This window comes from Danio rerio, chromosome 16 (genome assembly GCF_049306965.1).
Source record: "Danio rerio strain Tuebingen ecotype United States chromosome 16, GRCz12tu, whole genome shotgun sequence".
In the NCBI taxonomy this organism is placed as follows: Eukaryota; Metazoa; Chordata; class Actinopteri; order Cypriniformes; family Danionidae; genus Danio; species Danio rerio.
Window position 1 is genome coordinate 23,801,416 of NC_133191.1, and position 15,684 is coordinate 23,817,099.

The 15,684-nt window shown below is 33.0% G+C and overlaps 2 protein-coding genes across 2 annotated transcripts in view; both read right to left on the reverse strand.

Moving 5' to 3' along the window:
• Positions 1-15,684, reverse strand: part of tuft1a (tuftelin 1a) — a 198,190-nt gene that overhangs the window by 65,689 nt on the left and 116,817 nt on the right. The window lies entirely within an intron of this gene.
• On the reverse strand, positions 1,285-15,102 carry LOC101884583 (uncharacterized). Its single transcript, XM_073926790.1, has 7 exons — positions 15,079-15,102; positions 12,185-12,251; positions 11,784-12,110; positions 7,283-7,477; positions 3,356-3,403; positions 3,140-3,194; positions 1,285-2,982 (listed from the first exon to the last, which is right to left on the reverse strand). Exons 1-7 carry the CDS (start codon positions 15,100-15,102, stop codon positions 2,916-2,918), a joined length of 783 nt encoding a protein of 260 aa, XP_073782891.1. The 3' UTR covers positions 1,285-2,915.

The window sequence follows — 15,684 nt, forward strand, 5'->3', positions numbered from 1 at the left end:
TAATCCAATTTACCTATAGTATACCGCATATCTTTGGGGCACACCAGAGCACCCACCAACGTGTACATGGGGAGAACATGCAAACTCCACATTAAAATGCCAACTGACTCGGCAGGGGCTCGAACCAGCGACCTTCTTGTTGTGAGGTGACAGTGCTAAACACTGAGCCACCGTGACAGCTATTCATACTTTCATATAGAATCAATAGTATAAGATAAGGCTCCAACAATGAAGATAAATCCCTCTCAAGCTATTTGTATATTATTAAGAATGTTTCTTAGTTTTGATACTTTATTTCACATCACATGACAGTTTAACATTTTTTACAAAAAAAAAAAAAAAACAGTGAAGGAATTGATAGTTCTCAACTGTCAAACTTATATAACTTATTATAAATATATATAAATTCTTTAGAATTTGTATTTTACTAAATAAACATTTTACTTCCAGTTTGTTATCTAACCATATCTCTCTTATCAATGAATGTGAAATTGCCATATGTGAACAAAAATAAAACAATTGCTACTACTATTCAACATGCACATTTCTAATTATAATGGTTGGAAAATAGACGTATTTATATATTTATTTAATTTTCTTTTAACAACAAAAGATTAAAAGATAATCAGGCCTGGCTCAGCATGAATGCTGTTTTTCAGCAGGTTCCTGCTCTGCAGAACACAGAAACATACAAACACCCTTAACATCTCATCTGTCGAGACATGAGAACAGTACAAACAATCACCAAACATCCAACATGAAGACAGACAGGCTACTATCACAGTGACTATAGTTGACCATCAGATGACAAGCATGGGAATTTAAAAAAAAAAGTCTCAGTGTTGGTATTGTTTTTAAAACTTTTTGGGATCTCATTCCAGGCTTTTGTGAATACAGAAAATAAAGATCTCTGTCCATAACCATTTTTAAATGCCAGTAATGGCAGACATCCATTTGTTGCAGATCTGGTGGAACGATCAGTCCTTGTATTAAGTTTTAGTACCAAAGCACAACGGGCTGCTGAGGTAGCACTATTTAAATTTTGATAGTGCTGTTTAATCACTGTTATTCATAATGTCATTTTGAAATGAGAAAGCATTAGAGATAGATTGAGCAAAGCAGTGATGTGTCCATCCAGAAAATCTATTGTGGATCTTATAGACCCTACAGTCCAGCTATTTGCTCCATGATATGATTTGTTGTAAGTGACCAAACAGTATGACATTGTGGACAAAATTATGGCATGAAAATGGCCAAGAACATCAAGCAACCATAAAACATTAATTTCTTGTTTAGTTTAGTTTAAACTTTATTGTCTGTTTCGCTTGGCACAGTAAAGAAATTTGTCTTTTATACTGGCAACATACATGCAATATTTACATAAGGGCAACACTCATCAAGACAACCACATGAATTAAAAGCAAAAACATATTAGCCCCATGCATATTACTGCAGATCATTCTTAACTGTACTCCAATTTAATACAACAACTGCAATCGGGATTACATGATTTTCACCAATTGCAGTTGTAGTATTAAATCAGATACTAGTTGATTTTAGCATAGCATTGACAGCAAAACTGATAAATCACATCCTTAGCCTGGTTGTGAGCCTGCTCTGAATGAATCTCTGTGTCTTTGCCTTAATTTTGCCTGCTTTCATGCTGCCATGTGTTGTAAACTTCCAAGAGCCCCCAAAACCAAGGAGAATCTTTTGGTTGTCTTCAAAGCAGAATCCTTTTTTAATAAGAAGAACTCCGTGTGGCGGTGGCGTCATCAAAAGCAAACTCTAAACTGCACAGCAAACATTATACATTTATACATTTTGATACATGTTAGTGGGGACAGTCAAACAAAGCATGCAAATGAAGTCTGGTTGTCTGCAGGGTGCCATGCCTTCTCCAGGTCTGATCTCATCAGCATATAAGTACATCATTACAACAGTGTGCAAATGATGTTCTGGTGACAGAGAAGACAATAGATACAGCCATGCTGTGAAACCGATAATTGCATCACTTTGGCTTAGCCTGTAGTCAGCAGGGCAAAGGTTAAATGTCCCTCCTAGCTGGCATGTCAATGACATGATGTTATTAAAAACCAAAGAATATAACTTTTCAGTTATACATAGATTATTGCTCATTTGGAATTAGATGATAGAAATTTATATTTCCACACATGTTAAGATTAAATTCAGCCAGGGTAGCTTGAAAATCCCAGCTTCATTTCTTATCTTGAAACAGGTTAAATGTACATTATACATTATTTCGCTTTAGATCAACACCCCTCACAATATCCTAAAATAACTATAATCCTGACTCCACATTGCAGATCCTGCAATATGACTTTTTAAAGCTGAAACAATATATTATGTCCACCCAATCCAAAGAAAAACGCTTCCATAGAAATATCAAGTCATTTATCAAAATCTGTCAGAGACATGTTTAAAGTAACACACATCTTAATTTTGCCCTATGGGGGCCATCATTATTTCAGGTGTGCAGTGCATGATGTCAGAAGGTTGCATTCAGTGAACCACTTGCACTGTTTACAGTAATGCAACTCTGAAAATAAAATACTGATAGAATGCCACAATGTATGGCTTCTGGCTGTAATTTTTAGTCAAATGGCAAACAGAAGAGGCTATGGAAGTCTTGCTTTTTTCAAAAGAGGGAAAACAGGAAGACACATGTGGACATATACAAAATCTTTTAAAGAAACTTGTGTCTTCATTCTTCATTCTTTGACCAAAAGAACTTACAGAGATGGATATTAGTGCAGCTTTCTAGTGTTATAAACTGCACATGTAAAATAATGATTTTTTGACTATATTTCAGTAAGATGCATATTCATTTATTTCATATTAAACAGTGCATGTCTTATTGAGCAAAATGAAATAAAAAATCATTGAGTTTTGTTTCACAGCACTGGACTGGCATAGACGTGATCTGGAATACATGAATAGACTGCTGCTTGTTCACACCAACTGTTGGGAAATAAAGCAAAGCATAAATATGGTCAGCAAATTAAATTGTTTGCATAAACATGTACTGTACATGACCAGCATTTATAAATGAGGCCTGTGTTATAGAGTTGAATGAGAATCAATTAATAATAATACATATTGTGTTGCAGAAACTTACATGTGGTCATTGTTTGTTCTTTTATTAACAACCGAATATACTGGGTCATCAAACGCTGCCAAAAAAAATTTAAAAATTATATATATATATATATATATATATATATATATATATATATATATATATATATATATATATATATAATAAAGTTTTATCAATCATATATTTGATCAAGTTGACACATTTTGCAAAACAAAAACCGTAAATATCCTTTACCTCCTGAAATTTCAGAATAATACGTGGACAACTGGTAGTTCAAATCCACTAAAAGATAAAAAAAGAGTTATCACGTGGTCTTATTCTTACAAACTGTGGTTATTTAATGATGGTATTTATTTTCAACATGATGAAATATGTTGTAGAGTACGTCAAATTTAATTGTAAAACATTCAGAAGACCAAAAACATTAAAATCCTGAATAAATCAACTTTTTAAGTGTGCATTTATTTTTTGACATATAAACAGCACATCTTGCAACTGCAAAAAGAACCAATTAAAGGTGCTGTATGTAAGTTTGTGACTCTTCTAAAACATAAAATACCATAATATGTTTGCAGCTATTTCATCACCTTTTAATTATAAGGTTTTATCTGCATTCTGAATGATTTTGAGACATTGAGCTTCAAAGTTTTCGCATTCCATATTACAAACAGTACGTGTGTAACATTGTTTTTTTTTTTTAAATAAAAAGTGGTAAAATGTAAACAACTCATAAAAAACATTCCATAATGTAAATAAGTTGTCATTTAATAAGAATATGGCAACAAATCAATTTTGAAAAAAAATTCAGATAGAACTTTATAATTCAAAGGTGACGATATAAGATACATGCCAAGTGAACATTTGTGTTTATCTGAAAAACAATGCTGAAGTCAGTTACTCGGAACAGCTGTCTTTGTTTTGGTTCTTTAAACCCGCCCAATGCCAGTTTAGCCAATTATATTTCAGCAGCCCGGGATGCCTTGTTCATTCATTCATTCATTCATTCATTCATTCAGAAAGGCACTTAAAGCATGTGCCTGTGACCAAAATGCGACTTCCGGTGGACAGCAGCAGACTCCGACAGGGCTGCAAACTTTCGGCTTTAGCTTGAGTGAGAAGTTAACCCCCACCCATATCCACAAACCACACCCCCACAACAAAGCCACGCCCAGTTTATTTATAAATGTATAAAATGATAAATATATTATTAAAAAAATACTTTTTATTATATATATATATATATATATATATATATATATATATATATATATATATATATTTTTTTTTTTTTTTTTTTTTTATCAGAGTATCATTACAATTATACAATTATTCTACCATAAATAAATAAATAATTTTTTTTTCTAAATGTAACTGGAAAACAATGCAAAGATAAAACTGAAGTGATATGCTAAGATCATTTAAGAAATCTTTGGCGTAAATATATTATTTTCAGGACTGCATGTTGGCTAAGTGGTTAGCACTGTCGCCTCACAGCATACATACGCTATAGGAGAATTGATAAACTGAATTGGTTGTAGTGCATCAGTGTGTGTGTGAATGAGTGTGTATGGGTGTTTCCCAGTACTGGGTTGCGGCTGGAAGGGCATCCACTACTCTGGTGACCTCTGAAATAGAGACTATGCTGAAGGAAAATTAATTATTAATAAAATATTTTTTTAATAGTGTATAATAATAATATATTCTATAATGTATTGCACGCATTTTTTAAATAAATTTTATATAGTACATATATTTCTGGTCTTCAAAGATTGAACTTAATTTTAAAGCATTTAAAGTACACTTTGAAATATATATACTAATACAACTAGTGAAAATTTATGGATTTTAATATACTTGTTCAAGTTAACTGAAGCACTACCCACATAGCAAAATTTCTCTGGCCCAGCTCTGGCCCACACAATCAGGTTTTGCTTGGCCCACATGCCGCAGTGAATTACGGTACATGACTGGACCAAATCTGGCTTCCAGACAAGGGCCAAACACGGACCATATCTGGGCCAAGTCTCAGCCAAGTTAATAACTCACAACTGGGCCTGAACTGGGCCTGATAGGTGGGTGTGTCACGATTGCAATGAAATTGATAAACCCATGGAGTGATGCGCTTTAGGCACACTATGGGCACACTTTTTCCTCAAAGTGACCTGATTGGTAGAATTTTTTTTCTTTACTCAAAAATGATTTTAGTGTATTTTAAATGTGGGTCAAGACTGCCCAAACTCACATGGCCCACTTTCAAATTTTTAAATCTGGGCCAAATACTACGTTTTTCATCTGGCCCAAATCTTGTGTGTCGCCTTAAAGACGGTGCCACCTCTGCCAAACCCGGGCCATGTTTGGCCCACATGCTGTATGCCAGTGCCGGATTAATGCCTGCTGTGCCAGCTTTATGCCAAATCTGGGCCAGAATTCTTTGCTACTAGGGTACTAAAAATTTATATTTAAGGGTATTTTTGCAAGCACTTCTACAAACTTTTAATTCATATGATTTGGATATAACTACTCTCCAATCCAGTTCTATGAATCTTGAGTCTTCCATAATACACCCACTTATTAAGGCTTTCTACTTGTCCTTCTCATGATGAAGAGTGTAGGCAAAATCTGATATGTAGTAGGAAAAAAAAAGAATGAGTTCATCAGACGCTGGATTCGAACTGGGTTCATACTCGATTGCGTCAAAACACAATGTTATGCGCTTTACAAGCTACACCACTCACACTACTTTTCATCACACTCTTTAGTTATGTTGTCTCTGTCAATCAAACAGTGATGGGCAGAAATCACTCAACTAGCTTATTCCAGCGAGCTACGCTATTTTTACTTAGCTTAAATAGGGATGCGTTTCTCGGCACAACACCTGTAGCACAACGCCTGAGCGACGTCTATATTTTTTGACATGCATGTTCACAACCAGGATTCATACCGGGAGTGGCAACATGAGCAGCGCATCAGCATCAAGCAGGGGTGGTGCGAGAGGCGCGCAAGTATGTTTTTTGCACGCATGTGTCAGTTTGTTTTTGATTACATGGCTTGCTTTCACCAGCGTTGGATCGGTTGCGCATAGAGAGAATAACATCTCTATAAAATGATAAAAGTCTTTAATACTGTCTTTATTATAACGGAAAAAAAATATTCATGGGATGATTTTTTCTGTGTGAGTAAATGGATGTGTAGCGTGAGAGCATGAGAATACGGTCAATTGCATGACTCTCACGCCGAATGCGTGAGAATTGGCAGCCCTGAACTCCAAAATGAGAAGCAGGTTCAGAGTTTCACATGAGGTTATTAATAAGCAAATAGTATAAATATTAGGAGTGTAAACTTTAGATGAGCAGGTTGTAATCACCTAACAACATGCTACATGACAAGATATGCAGTGATGAGCAATTTCACTGTTTGCAACAGACAAAACATGACAGAAATTTAAATAGAGCCATTTAGAAGCACAGAACATGCATTTACTCATGAAATGGTTATGTTTATAATCTAATTAAAACTTATTAAACCTCTTTAACATTATTAAATGTACATTCTGACTCACAATGTGCTGGTTTTAAATCACAGTTCTAAAGTTTAATTTAAAAACGGTTTATTTGCTGCTCCTTTCAGTGGTATGGTCATGTAAAATGGCATTCAAAGTCAGATTGTTTGCATTTAACACTGAATAAAGCACAAAGGTGATCATTATCAGTTTTTTTGTTGTTCAGCTGTGAGAAATAGAATCTGTTTCTAATATATCAAATTGAGATGTTGGTTAGAACAAAATTCCTATCGCCAGCCGTTGCGTTAATTTACAGTTTAAATCAGCCTTTAGACTCGAGACTATACCTGTTGGTCCTCAGTCTGGCAACCTGTGCTTGCGTTTGTTTTGATTCAGGAATGCAATACATTGTTCAACCACTGGGTGTCAAACTTACATACAGCACCTATAAGCTCTGTAAGTGTTGATTCTGAAGTGTGGTGATTCAGGTTTCTCTTTAGATAAATAGGCAGTATAATATAAGGTAACCCAAGCAAACATGTTAAACATGTTATTAAAACAATCATCACTTCATCTTTACTCTATAAAAAGGTGTTATTGTGATTGAAACCATGCTTTTAAAGAAGAGTTCAACTTTTTCAGAACTTTAGCTCTGGACTTACTTTGGTTGTTTATTTTTCTCCTTCGCTTTTTGAAATAAAGACTCACACAGATGATCAATAATATGAGGACAAACAGGGATGTGATTGTGGCCATCAGTACTGCTGTCGGATCAGTTTTCATATCTGCATTCGTGTGCACGTAACTTTGAGTCTGACCAATCGTACTGGTAGCTGGAGTTGAATGATCTGAGACCACTAGAAAAAAAAAAGGTAAACATAATTATCATCAACCGAATCAGACACAGAAACTGGGATGCTTGTCTTGTGGAAAATATATTCAATTTCAAGCGTTTGCATTTTTTTGCATTGCTTACATTTTATTATCATGCAGAGTATGTTAGGATCACCCTTGGGTCTTCCAAGAGATTTAATAATTTTGTATTTCATCATCACAGTAGATTTGGAGAAATTTTAGAATTACATCACTTTAGCAGTAAGTACAGCCCCAAGTGTTTTTGGCTTGGATGTCAAAGGTTTTCCACGGCTGCATTTGAGAATTTTCAGCCAATCTTGCCTGAAGAACCCCTCCAGCTCTTTTCAGCTCTTCTCAGTGATATTTTTATTGGATTTAAATTCAGTCTCTAACTTGGCCAAGCAAGGGTTTTCATAGTGATTCACATTGTCCTGGCTGTGTACTGTTAACTTCGGCTCAAAGAGAGAGGTTGTATAGAAAGTGTGTGCATTGGTTAAAGGGTTTGGGGTGATTACAGTATATATTAGCAAAAGATCTGTTTTTCTTTCTCGAGTGTGTTGGTTTTAGCACTTCACATGTTTTAGAGTTTGGAAGCCCATTCAACCACTGTGAAGGATTTAAAAAATTATTTTTTTATGTTTTGTTTTGCTTTGTTACTTGGCATGAGGAAGCACACGTGTAGTGGATGATTGGAGTATGAAGGAATTGTTACAGTATTTGGCCATATACAGTATAAGATTTTTCCACCAGAGTCTAAAGATCTTAATGATTCTAATGGTTCACACACTATTATACTCTGATCATAGATATCAGAATTTCAGGGAATATATGGTTAATTCTTTAACTACGCGCACTTTTAGTTACTTTGATCATATATCCAAATATATATATAATTTTGATCAAATTTCTTTTTCTTTGTCAAACTAACAATAAAACCAACTTTTAAAAAAAATGACCAGCTTTCTATTATATTATTTTTATATTATTCAACCTCCTTTTAGGGGTCAAAATCACTGTTTTCGCCTTGTCGCACACCCAGAGTTTTAAACTTCAGCAATGAAAATAACATTTTAAAATATTATTTATCTGGTAACTATTAATGTATCTTAATTAGGCACTAGTGAAATAATTGAAATATTTTACAGTTATGAATGTGAGACTATTATCAATATTATTTTTTATATAAATATAGCTGTCGTACAGTCTTGGTGTCATTTCCACCACAACAATGAAATTTTACTTTAAAGAGTTAGCGTGAAAGATTATTTAGGTGGTTTCTGTGAAAATGAATAATGCCATCTGAGAACATGTTCAAGATGGAGGGAATTTAAATTTTCATTAACAACACATGAAGGAAAATGAAGATAAATATTGCTTGATAGGTAAATACATTTATACTACGTCATTTCCAAACATGTTGTACCTTTAAAGGCACTTAAAAAAACAAACAAAATTAAGATAAATAAGTGTATTTAGTATACATAAAATGCTAGTATTAATTCAAAGCTAATCAGTAAGGCTATCTTTAACTTTTTACCAATAAACTGTAAAAATGTCATTTCCACCCCGCTGCCCATCGTGGTGGAAAAGACAGCATGTGGTGGAAATGACATTTATGGTTTCAAAACACAATTAATATGGATTGCAAAAGTACAGGGGTTGGACAATGACACTGAAACATTGGCCAATTTAGTGTTGAAGGTTTCATGTCTAAATTTGAGGAGCTGGTGGCCAATCTTCATTGATTTCACATACCACCAGAAAGAGCAGAGTGTGAAGGTCTGATTTGCAGAGTTCTGAAACAGCACAGTTTTGCTGAAATATTGCTATGCACACAACATTATATCAAATGGTGACATATCAGAGTTCAAAAGAGGATAAATTGTTGGTGTGCACTGTCACATCTGTGACTAAAGACAGCAATTCTTCATAAGATATCAAGAGCTATGGTATCCAGAGTAATGTCAGTAAACCACCAAGAATAGTAACCACATCCAACCAAAGTAACTATGTACTCAAGAGGAAGCTGTCTGAAAGTGATGTCCGGGTCCTTACACCTATTGTATCCAAAAAACATAAAACCACAGCTGCTCAACTCACTGCAGAATTAAATATGTACCTCAATTCTCCTGTTTTTACCAAAACTGTTGGTTGGGACATCCACAGGGTCAATATACATGGCCAACTGCTCACTCGTGCCAATGCCAAACACCTGTTTCAATGATGCAGTAGCCAAAATCCTGTGCTGTGGATAATGTGAAACATGTTTTGTTCTCTGATGAGACCCACCTTCATTGTATTTACCACATGCGGTAGAGTTCTGGTGTGGAGCCCCAAAGAAGCTTCTCAGTAAGACTATTAATGGCCAGAGTAAAACATGGGGTAATCAGTTATAGTTTGGGCTGCAATATCATGGCATTCCCTAGACCCAATAACAGTGCTAGATGTCGCAGGAGCACTTTCTATCCAAGCCTTAAAAGGGCATGTGCACTGCACAGGTTGAGCCCTAAGTATGCACGTGCCTGTATGGTGGCCTGTGTCAAGATGATTATGCATCAATACACACAACCAGACTGGTGACAGAGTGGTTTGATGAACATAAACGTGAAGCTGAACATCTCCCATGGCCTGCACAGTCACCAGATCCTAATATTATTGAGCACTATGGGGTATTGTGGGCGAATGACTCAGGAAATGTTTTCCTCCAACAGCATCACATAGTGACTCAGAATACTATTCTGCAAAAAGAATGGTTCAAAATCCCTCTGGCCACTGTATAGGACTTGTGTCTGTCATTCCTAAGATGAACTGATGGTATACTGTGCACAAAAGGAAGTCCGACACTATACTTATGAATTTTTATTTTGTTAATTTCTTTTCATTTCAGTCTCTATTCATTAAGGGTCACCACAGCGGAATGAACCGCAAACTCATCCAGATTATGTTTTACACAACAGATGCCCTTTCAGCCGCAACCCATCACAACATACGCAACCCATACACTCTCATTTACACACATACACTACAAATAATTTAGCTTACCCAATTCACCTATACCGTATGTGTTTGGACTGTAGGGGGGAAACCGAAGCACCCAGAGAAAACCCACGCAAACACATGAAGAACATGCAAACTCCACACAGAAATGGCAACTGACCCAGCAGGGGCTCAAACCAGCAGCCTCCTTGCTGTGAGGCCAGAGTACTACCAACTGCACCACTGCACTAATATATTATTGTGCTCTAAAACCAAGCCTTTCAGTTTCATTGTCTAACCCCTGTAGACATATAATTTATTTAATTAAAAAATTATTAAAATAATATTTGAAAAATAATCAGTTATTTATGCACTGTTACTGTTCATCTGTTTGACAAATGAGTTATTTTTAGATAAATTTCAGCTTTACACATGCAAAAAATGTCTGGTTATGCTTAGTAAATTAGTACATTTAGTTTAATAAGTGTGAGTTTAAGAGTTTAATATTTATTTCTAATAAATATCTAATTTTTTTCTACATTAACACTGATTGATTGTCATTTCCACCACACCCTGTCATTTTCACCACGGCCCTGTTATTTCCATCACCACATACAATTTTACTTTAAAAAAAAAAAGTTCTTGTCACACATTAAAAGTGTAATCACAATTTATGAGTTCATGCTCTATTTAATATACAAATTCAGTTTATTTATTTTCTAATAAGCTCTTAACCTAATTAATATTACATTTTAGAGTGTATCAGGTGTACAATACAGCATTTGGTCCCAATAAACTAATTTACTAAACTGACAAATGTATAATTATTGTATATATTGTGGAAAGATTGGTTAAACTAGATACAAAAAATGTTTGACTGCCATAATTTATTTCATTTTGAAATAAAAGCTGTATATTGAGATGTGGTGGAAATGACATTTGTTCAGTGTAAAAATTTTAATATTAACAGTTTCCCTTCATATCTGAGTTTGTCCTCTTACAGATCTAAAAACTAGACAAATTGTTTAAACTTATGAGGCTATGCTTTGGTAAATTTGAAAATTTTTCATTTTACTCAACTTCACAAGTGCCCGTAGTTTAAGAAATGCCCATATATACATTATACATATATAAACATAAAATTTGAGATTTTTTTGTAATAGATTATTTAAACTTATCATTATAACTGTCATTTAAAGTGATTTATATTTTTTGTTAAAATAAAAGATCATATTTAATTAGAAGAATCTTATTTCGTGGATCTTATCTCATCCAAATTTTACATCAACTTCAGGGAGACTTCAGGGTAAGAAGTATAACAATAAAACGCACCTTTGATCAGCAGCTTTACTTCATAGCAGGTTGTGTCATTCACTGTGCACTGATACCACTGTTCATCAGCCTTTACTGAATCTCTTATAAGCAGAGAACCATTTTCTAGTCGTCTCGCTCTCTCAAACAGAGGCTTTAATAGTTTGTGCTGCTCTGTGCTGTTTGAGGTCTTGAATGAAAAGCGATATTGTGTTATATCTGTTAACCGGTGACCTTCGATGACTTTCCAAGTGACTTGATCAGCTGTGTTTTGTTGAGGATGTTCAGAGCATGGCAGCAGCACAGCAGAGCCTGATGTTGCAGAGACAGGATCCAAGGTTTTACACTCTGAAACCAGAGTTAACCAAAATTAAATAACACAACTTGGGATCATTTGCTTGTTTCAGAAATATTATTCTCACCTTTGACTATTTGCTGAACGCAGCTTTTGTTCAACTCATGAAGCTTTTCACAAGGTCTCCTCGTTGCCTCTAAAAAGAAATGAACAATAATACATACTTGAATGAGAAGGGTGGGGGGGGGGTGGTAGGGGGGGGTAAAAACATAATAATTTAATTGTCAATGATTTTTCAATCACCTCCTTTTTAAAGTATTTCTAAAAGTATTGTGTTATGAATTATTCAATCAAAAATGCATTATTAAATGTTGAATGACTTATGTTGTGAGCCAAAGCTGTAATTTAACCCTTAAGCATACATTTATTTAAATGTATATACCTCTAAAAGAACAAAAAAGATTTTATTTTTAGTATACCTCATTTATTTCCTTTGTAGTTGCAAATAGAAACAAATTACTAATAAAAATAAGATTTTATATATATATATATATATATATATATATATATATATATATATATATATATATATATATATATGTGTGTGTGTGTGTGTGTGTGTGTGTGTGCGTGTGTGCGTCTATTTATGTATTGATCAATTTTATTGTTCTTAAGTTTTTTTTTTTTTTTAAGCTTTTAATGTTTAAAGGATATTAGGGACTAGGGCCAGACGGAATCTGTGGCCATTTTATTTTTTTTAATTTTTTTTTTTTGCTATTTCAGTTGAGATTTTTTTTTTTTAAATCTGCAGATTTATGATTTTGGGAGTATCAAAACTAAAAACTTAATATATATATATATATATATATATATATATATATATATATATATATATATATATATATATATATATATATATATATATATATATATATATATATATATATATATATGTATGTATGTATAATATATAAAGTAATAAATAATACCTTTTAAACATTTTTTTAATTTAATGTTTACAATGCAAATCCATCTAGATCCACTTATACAATAAAGCAAACCTTTTATATAATAGACCTATTGAAAGACAGAAAATATTACTTTACAAACTGTATTGTAAATAAATCATTTGAACAATTTTATATTAGTCAATAATATTACTGAAATTAATTTTAAAAACTGTATAAATATAAATTTACACACATTTACACAAGTAAATACATAGACTCGATAGGCTAAAAATCTGTGGATTTTTGCATTCTGTGTGGGCCTAGCCTATTTTAAAATGAGTAAAACATAGGGAAGTCGGTGTAACAGAATGACAATTGGAGGCTTAGAATCTGACTTTTCCAATGAAATGTAAGTATAGTATTTTTCTGTAGTCAATTACTGTAATATTTATGAATAAAGTTAAAAATTAAAAAAGGCTTAAAATAAAATAAATGCAAATTCTAAAATCATACAAACATACATAGGCTAAATACAAACATGCATGTATAAATAAATAAATAAAAAAAATGATAATAAATAAATAAAAGAAAGGCACAGTCTGCACAATGTTCATTGTTCCGAGCCTGTTTTGTGGGTGTCATTGCATGAAAAGTGCAAAGAAATCTTGTTGAGATTTTAACCTTTACACTCTTCATCCCTGTGAAAGGGTCACTCCAAAAGATAAATCCAATAACAGATTATTCAAATGCAGCTTGGTAATGATAATATATGTAAAAAAGTTAAATGCAGGGATCCTCCTCTATTTGACACTACCATTTTAGCTCCTGTCATTTCTCTTTTTATTATTATTATTATTATTATTATTTGTCATTTTAATAATTTTCTTTATACAGAATAGAAACAAACTCTTATTGTTTCTCATATTTTTCAATCAGAGGATCATTTTGAAGTTAAGCATAGCTCTATTAACATGCTGCCAGCAATCTAAAAAGTTGTCGACTGTAGTTTTTCAACAAGTGACATCTGAATATTATGTTTGGTCTAGATTCAAAATCTGAAAAAATACTCAACTTAAGCAATTAGTCTACTTTTAGTGTAATGTCAAATAAAAGTTGGTGTTTTAGTTTAGACTGCTTTTGACACAGTTAGTCGCAATTTACTTATTCAGTGATCTGGTGCTTTATGATGTAACTTAAATAGAGATCAATGTGTAAAAAACAAAAAGGGTTTATCTTAGTAATTAAATTTGTACTTTATACGCCAAGGATCAGTGTAAGGCCCGTAAATACGTAGTTTTTTTAAAGACAAAATGCAAATGTATGCTAAAAATTCAGTTATTTTACACAAGTGAACAGCAGGGTTAGCAACAGAGAGGTTTATAGTCAAAGCCACAATGTCTTGCAAAATAGTAAAACAAAAGCAATGTTTTTTTTTTCTTACAACTTTAGACTTTTTTTTCTCTCCGTTGAACAGAAATTGAGTAAAAAAAATAAACAGGGGGGCTAATAATTTTGATTTCAACGGTACATGTTTGTTGTTTTATGTTTTATGTTATTGTTTATCTTGAAAGGAACCACAGTAAAATGCATGAAATGTAAAATTTATATTAGAATTGTGCATGGCCCCTAACAAAACTTTTAACAAGTAAATAGGATAATAATTAACATTTAATTGTTACCAACTCATTCTACTTTACATCTACATGCATAAATGCATTTTATGAAACCAGATCAAATCAATAAAAAGTTGATACAGTTTTTGTCAATACCAATACCACAGCGGAGAAGTCAAGGTTTTAAAACCACCAAATCTTTCTGCTATACCGTTCCTAATGTATGTGTAAGATGTTTTAATTTACATTTTTTTAGGACAACAGTATCTCTAGCAGAAAAGATATTAAATTGTAAAGAAATCTGTGTTTTTGAACAGATATTTCCAAATACCACAGTGTTCCAAAATATTATAAATCTTTCTGAAAATAAATATATTGCGTTTTTACCCAGACATTTAAAAAGAGCCAATTTTGGAGCAGTAATCACAAACTGTGAATTTTTTGCAAGGTTATCATACCATCAAAATCTTACACCAGCCCATGCCTATTTGTTGCAGTAGTTGCAGATATTCTTGTGTTCTCGGTAAAGTGCCATGGGAAGTATTGATATTTATAAATGACTTTCACGTTGGGAAATTCGATGTTAAAATAAAGCCATATTACCAGATAAAGCTCCTCATTAACAAACTGTACTTAGATGGCTCATAAAAAGTAAATAAATTAGGTTAAATTTACACCGAACACAATTACATAAAATGTCATAATAAAGTTACTTTAACTTAATTTAGAGAGTTAATCAGGTTTCAACTTAAATGGATTCAACTTAAAAATTTAAGTGAGTAACATATTTTTTTACAGCGTAGAAAAAAAAAGGTTTACCTGCTGCCTTAAAATGTGGACAAACTTCAGAAACCATGAGTAAACTTAAACTAAAGCATGTTTTTGAAAATGTATAAACGTAAATTTTAAGTCTAAAACTTGTTGCAAGCTAAAAGTATCCTTAATACTGTTTTACTACAAAAGCCTAAACATCTGTATTGTACAATAAAATAATACTATATAGCATAAAACAATATATTCCCTTAAATGAGCGTTTTATAAATAATGCTTTTTTACTTTATATT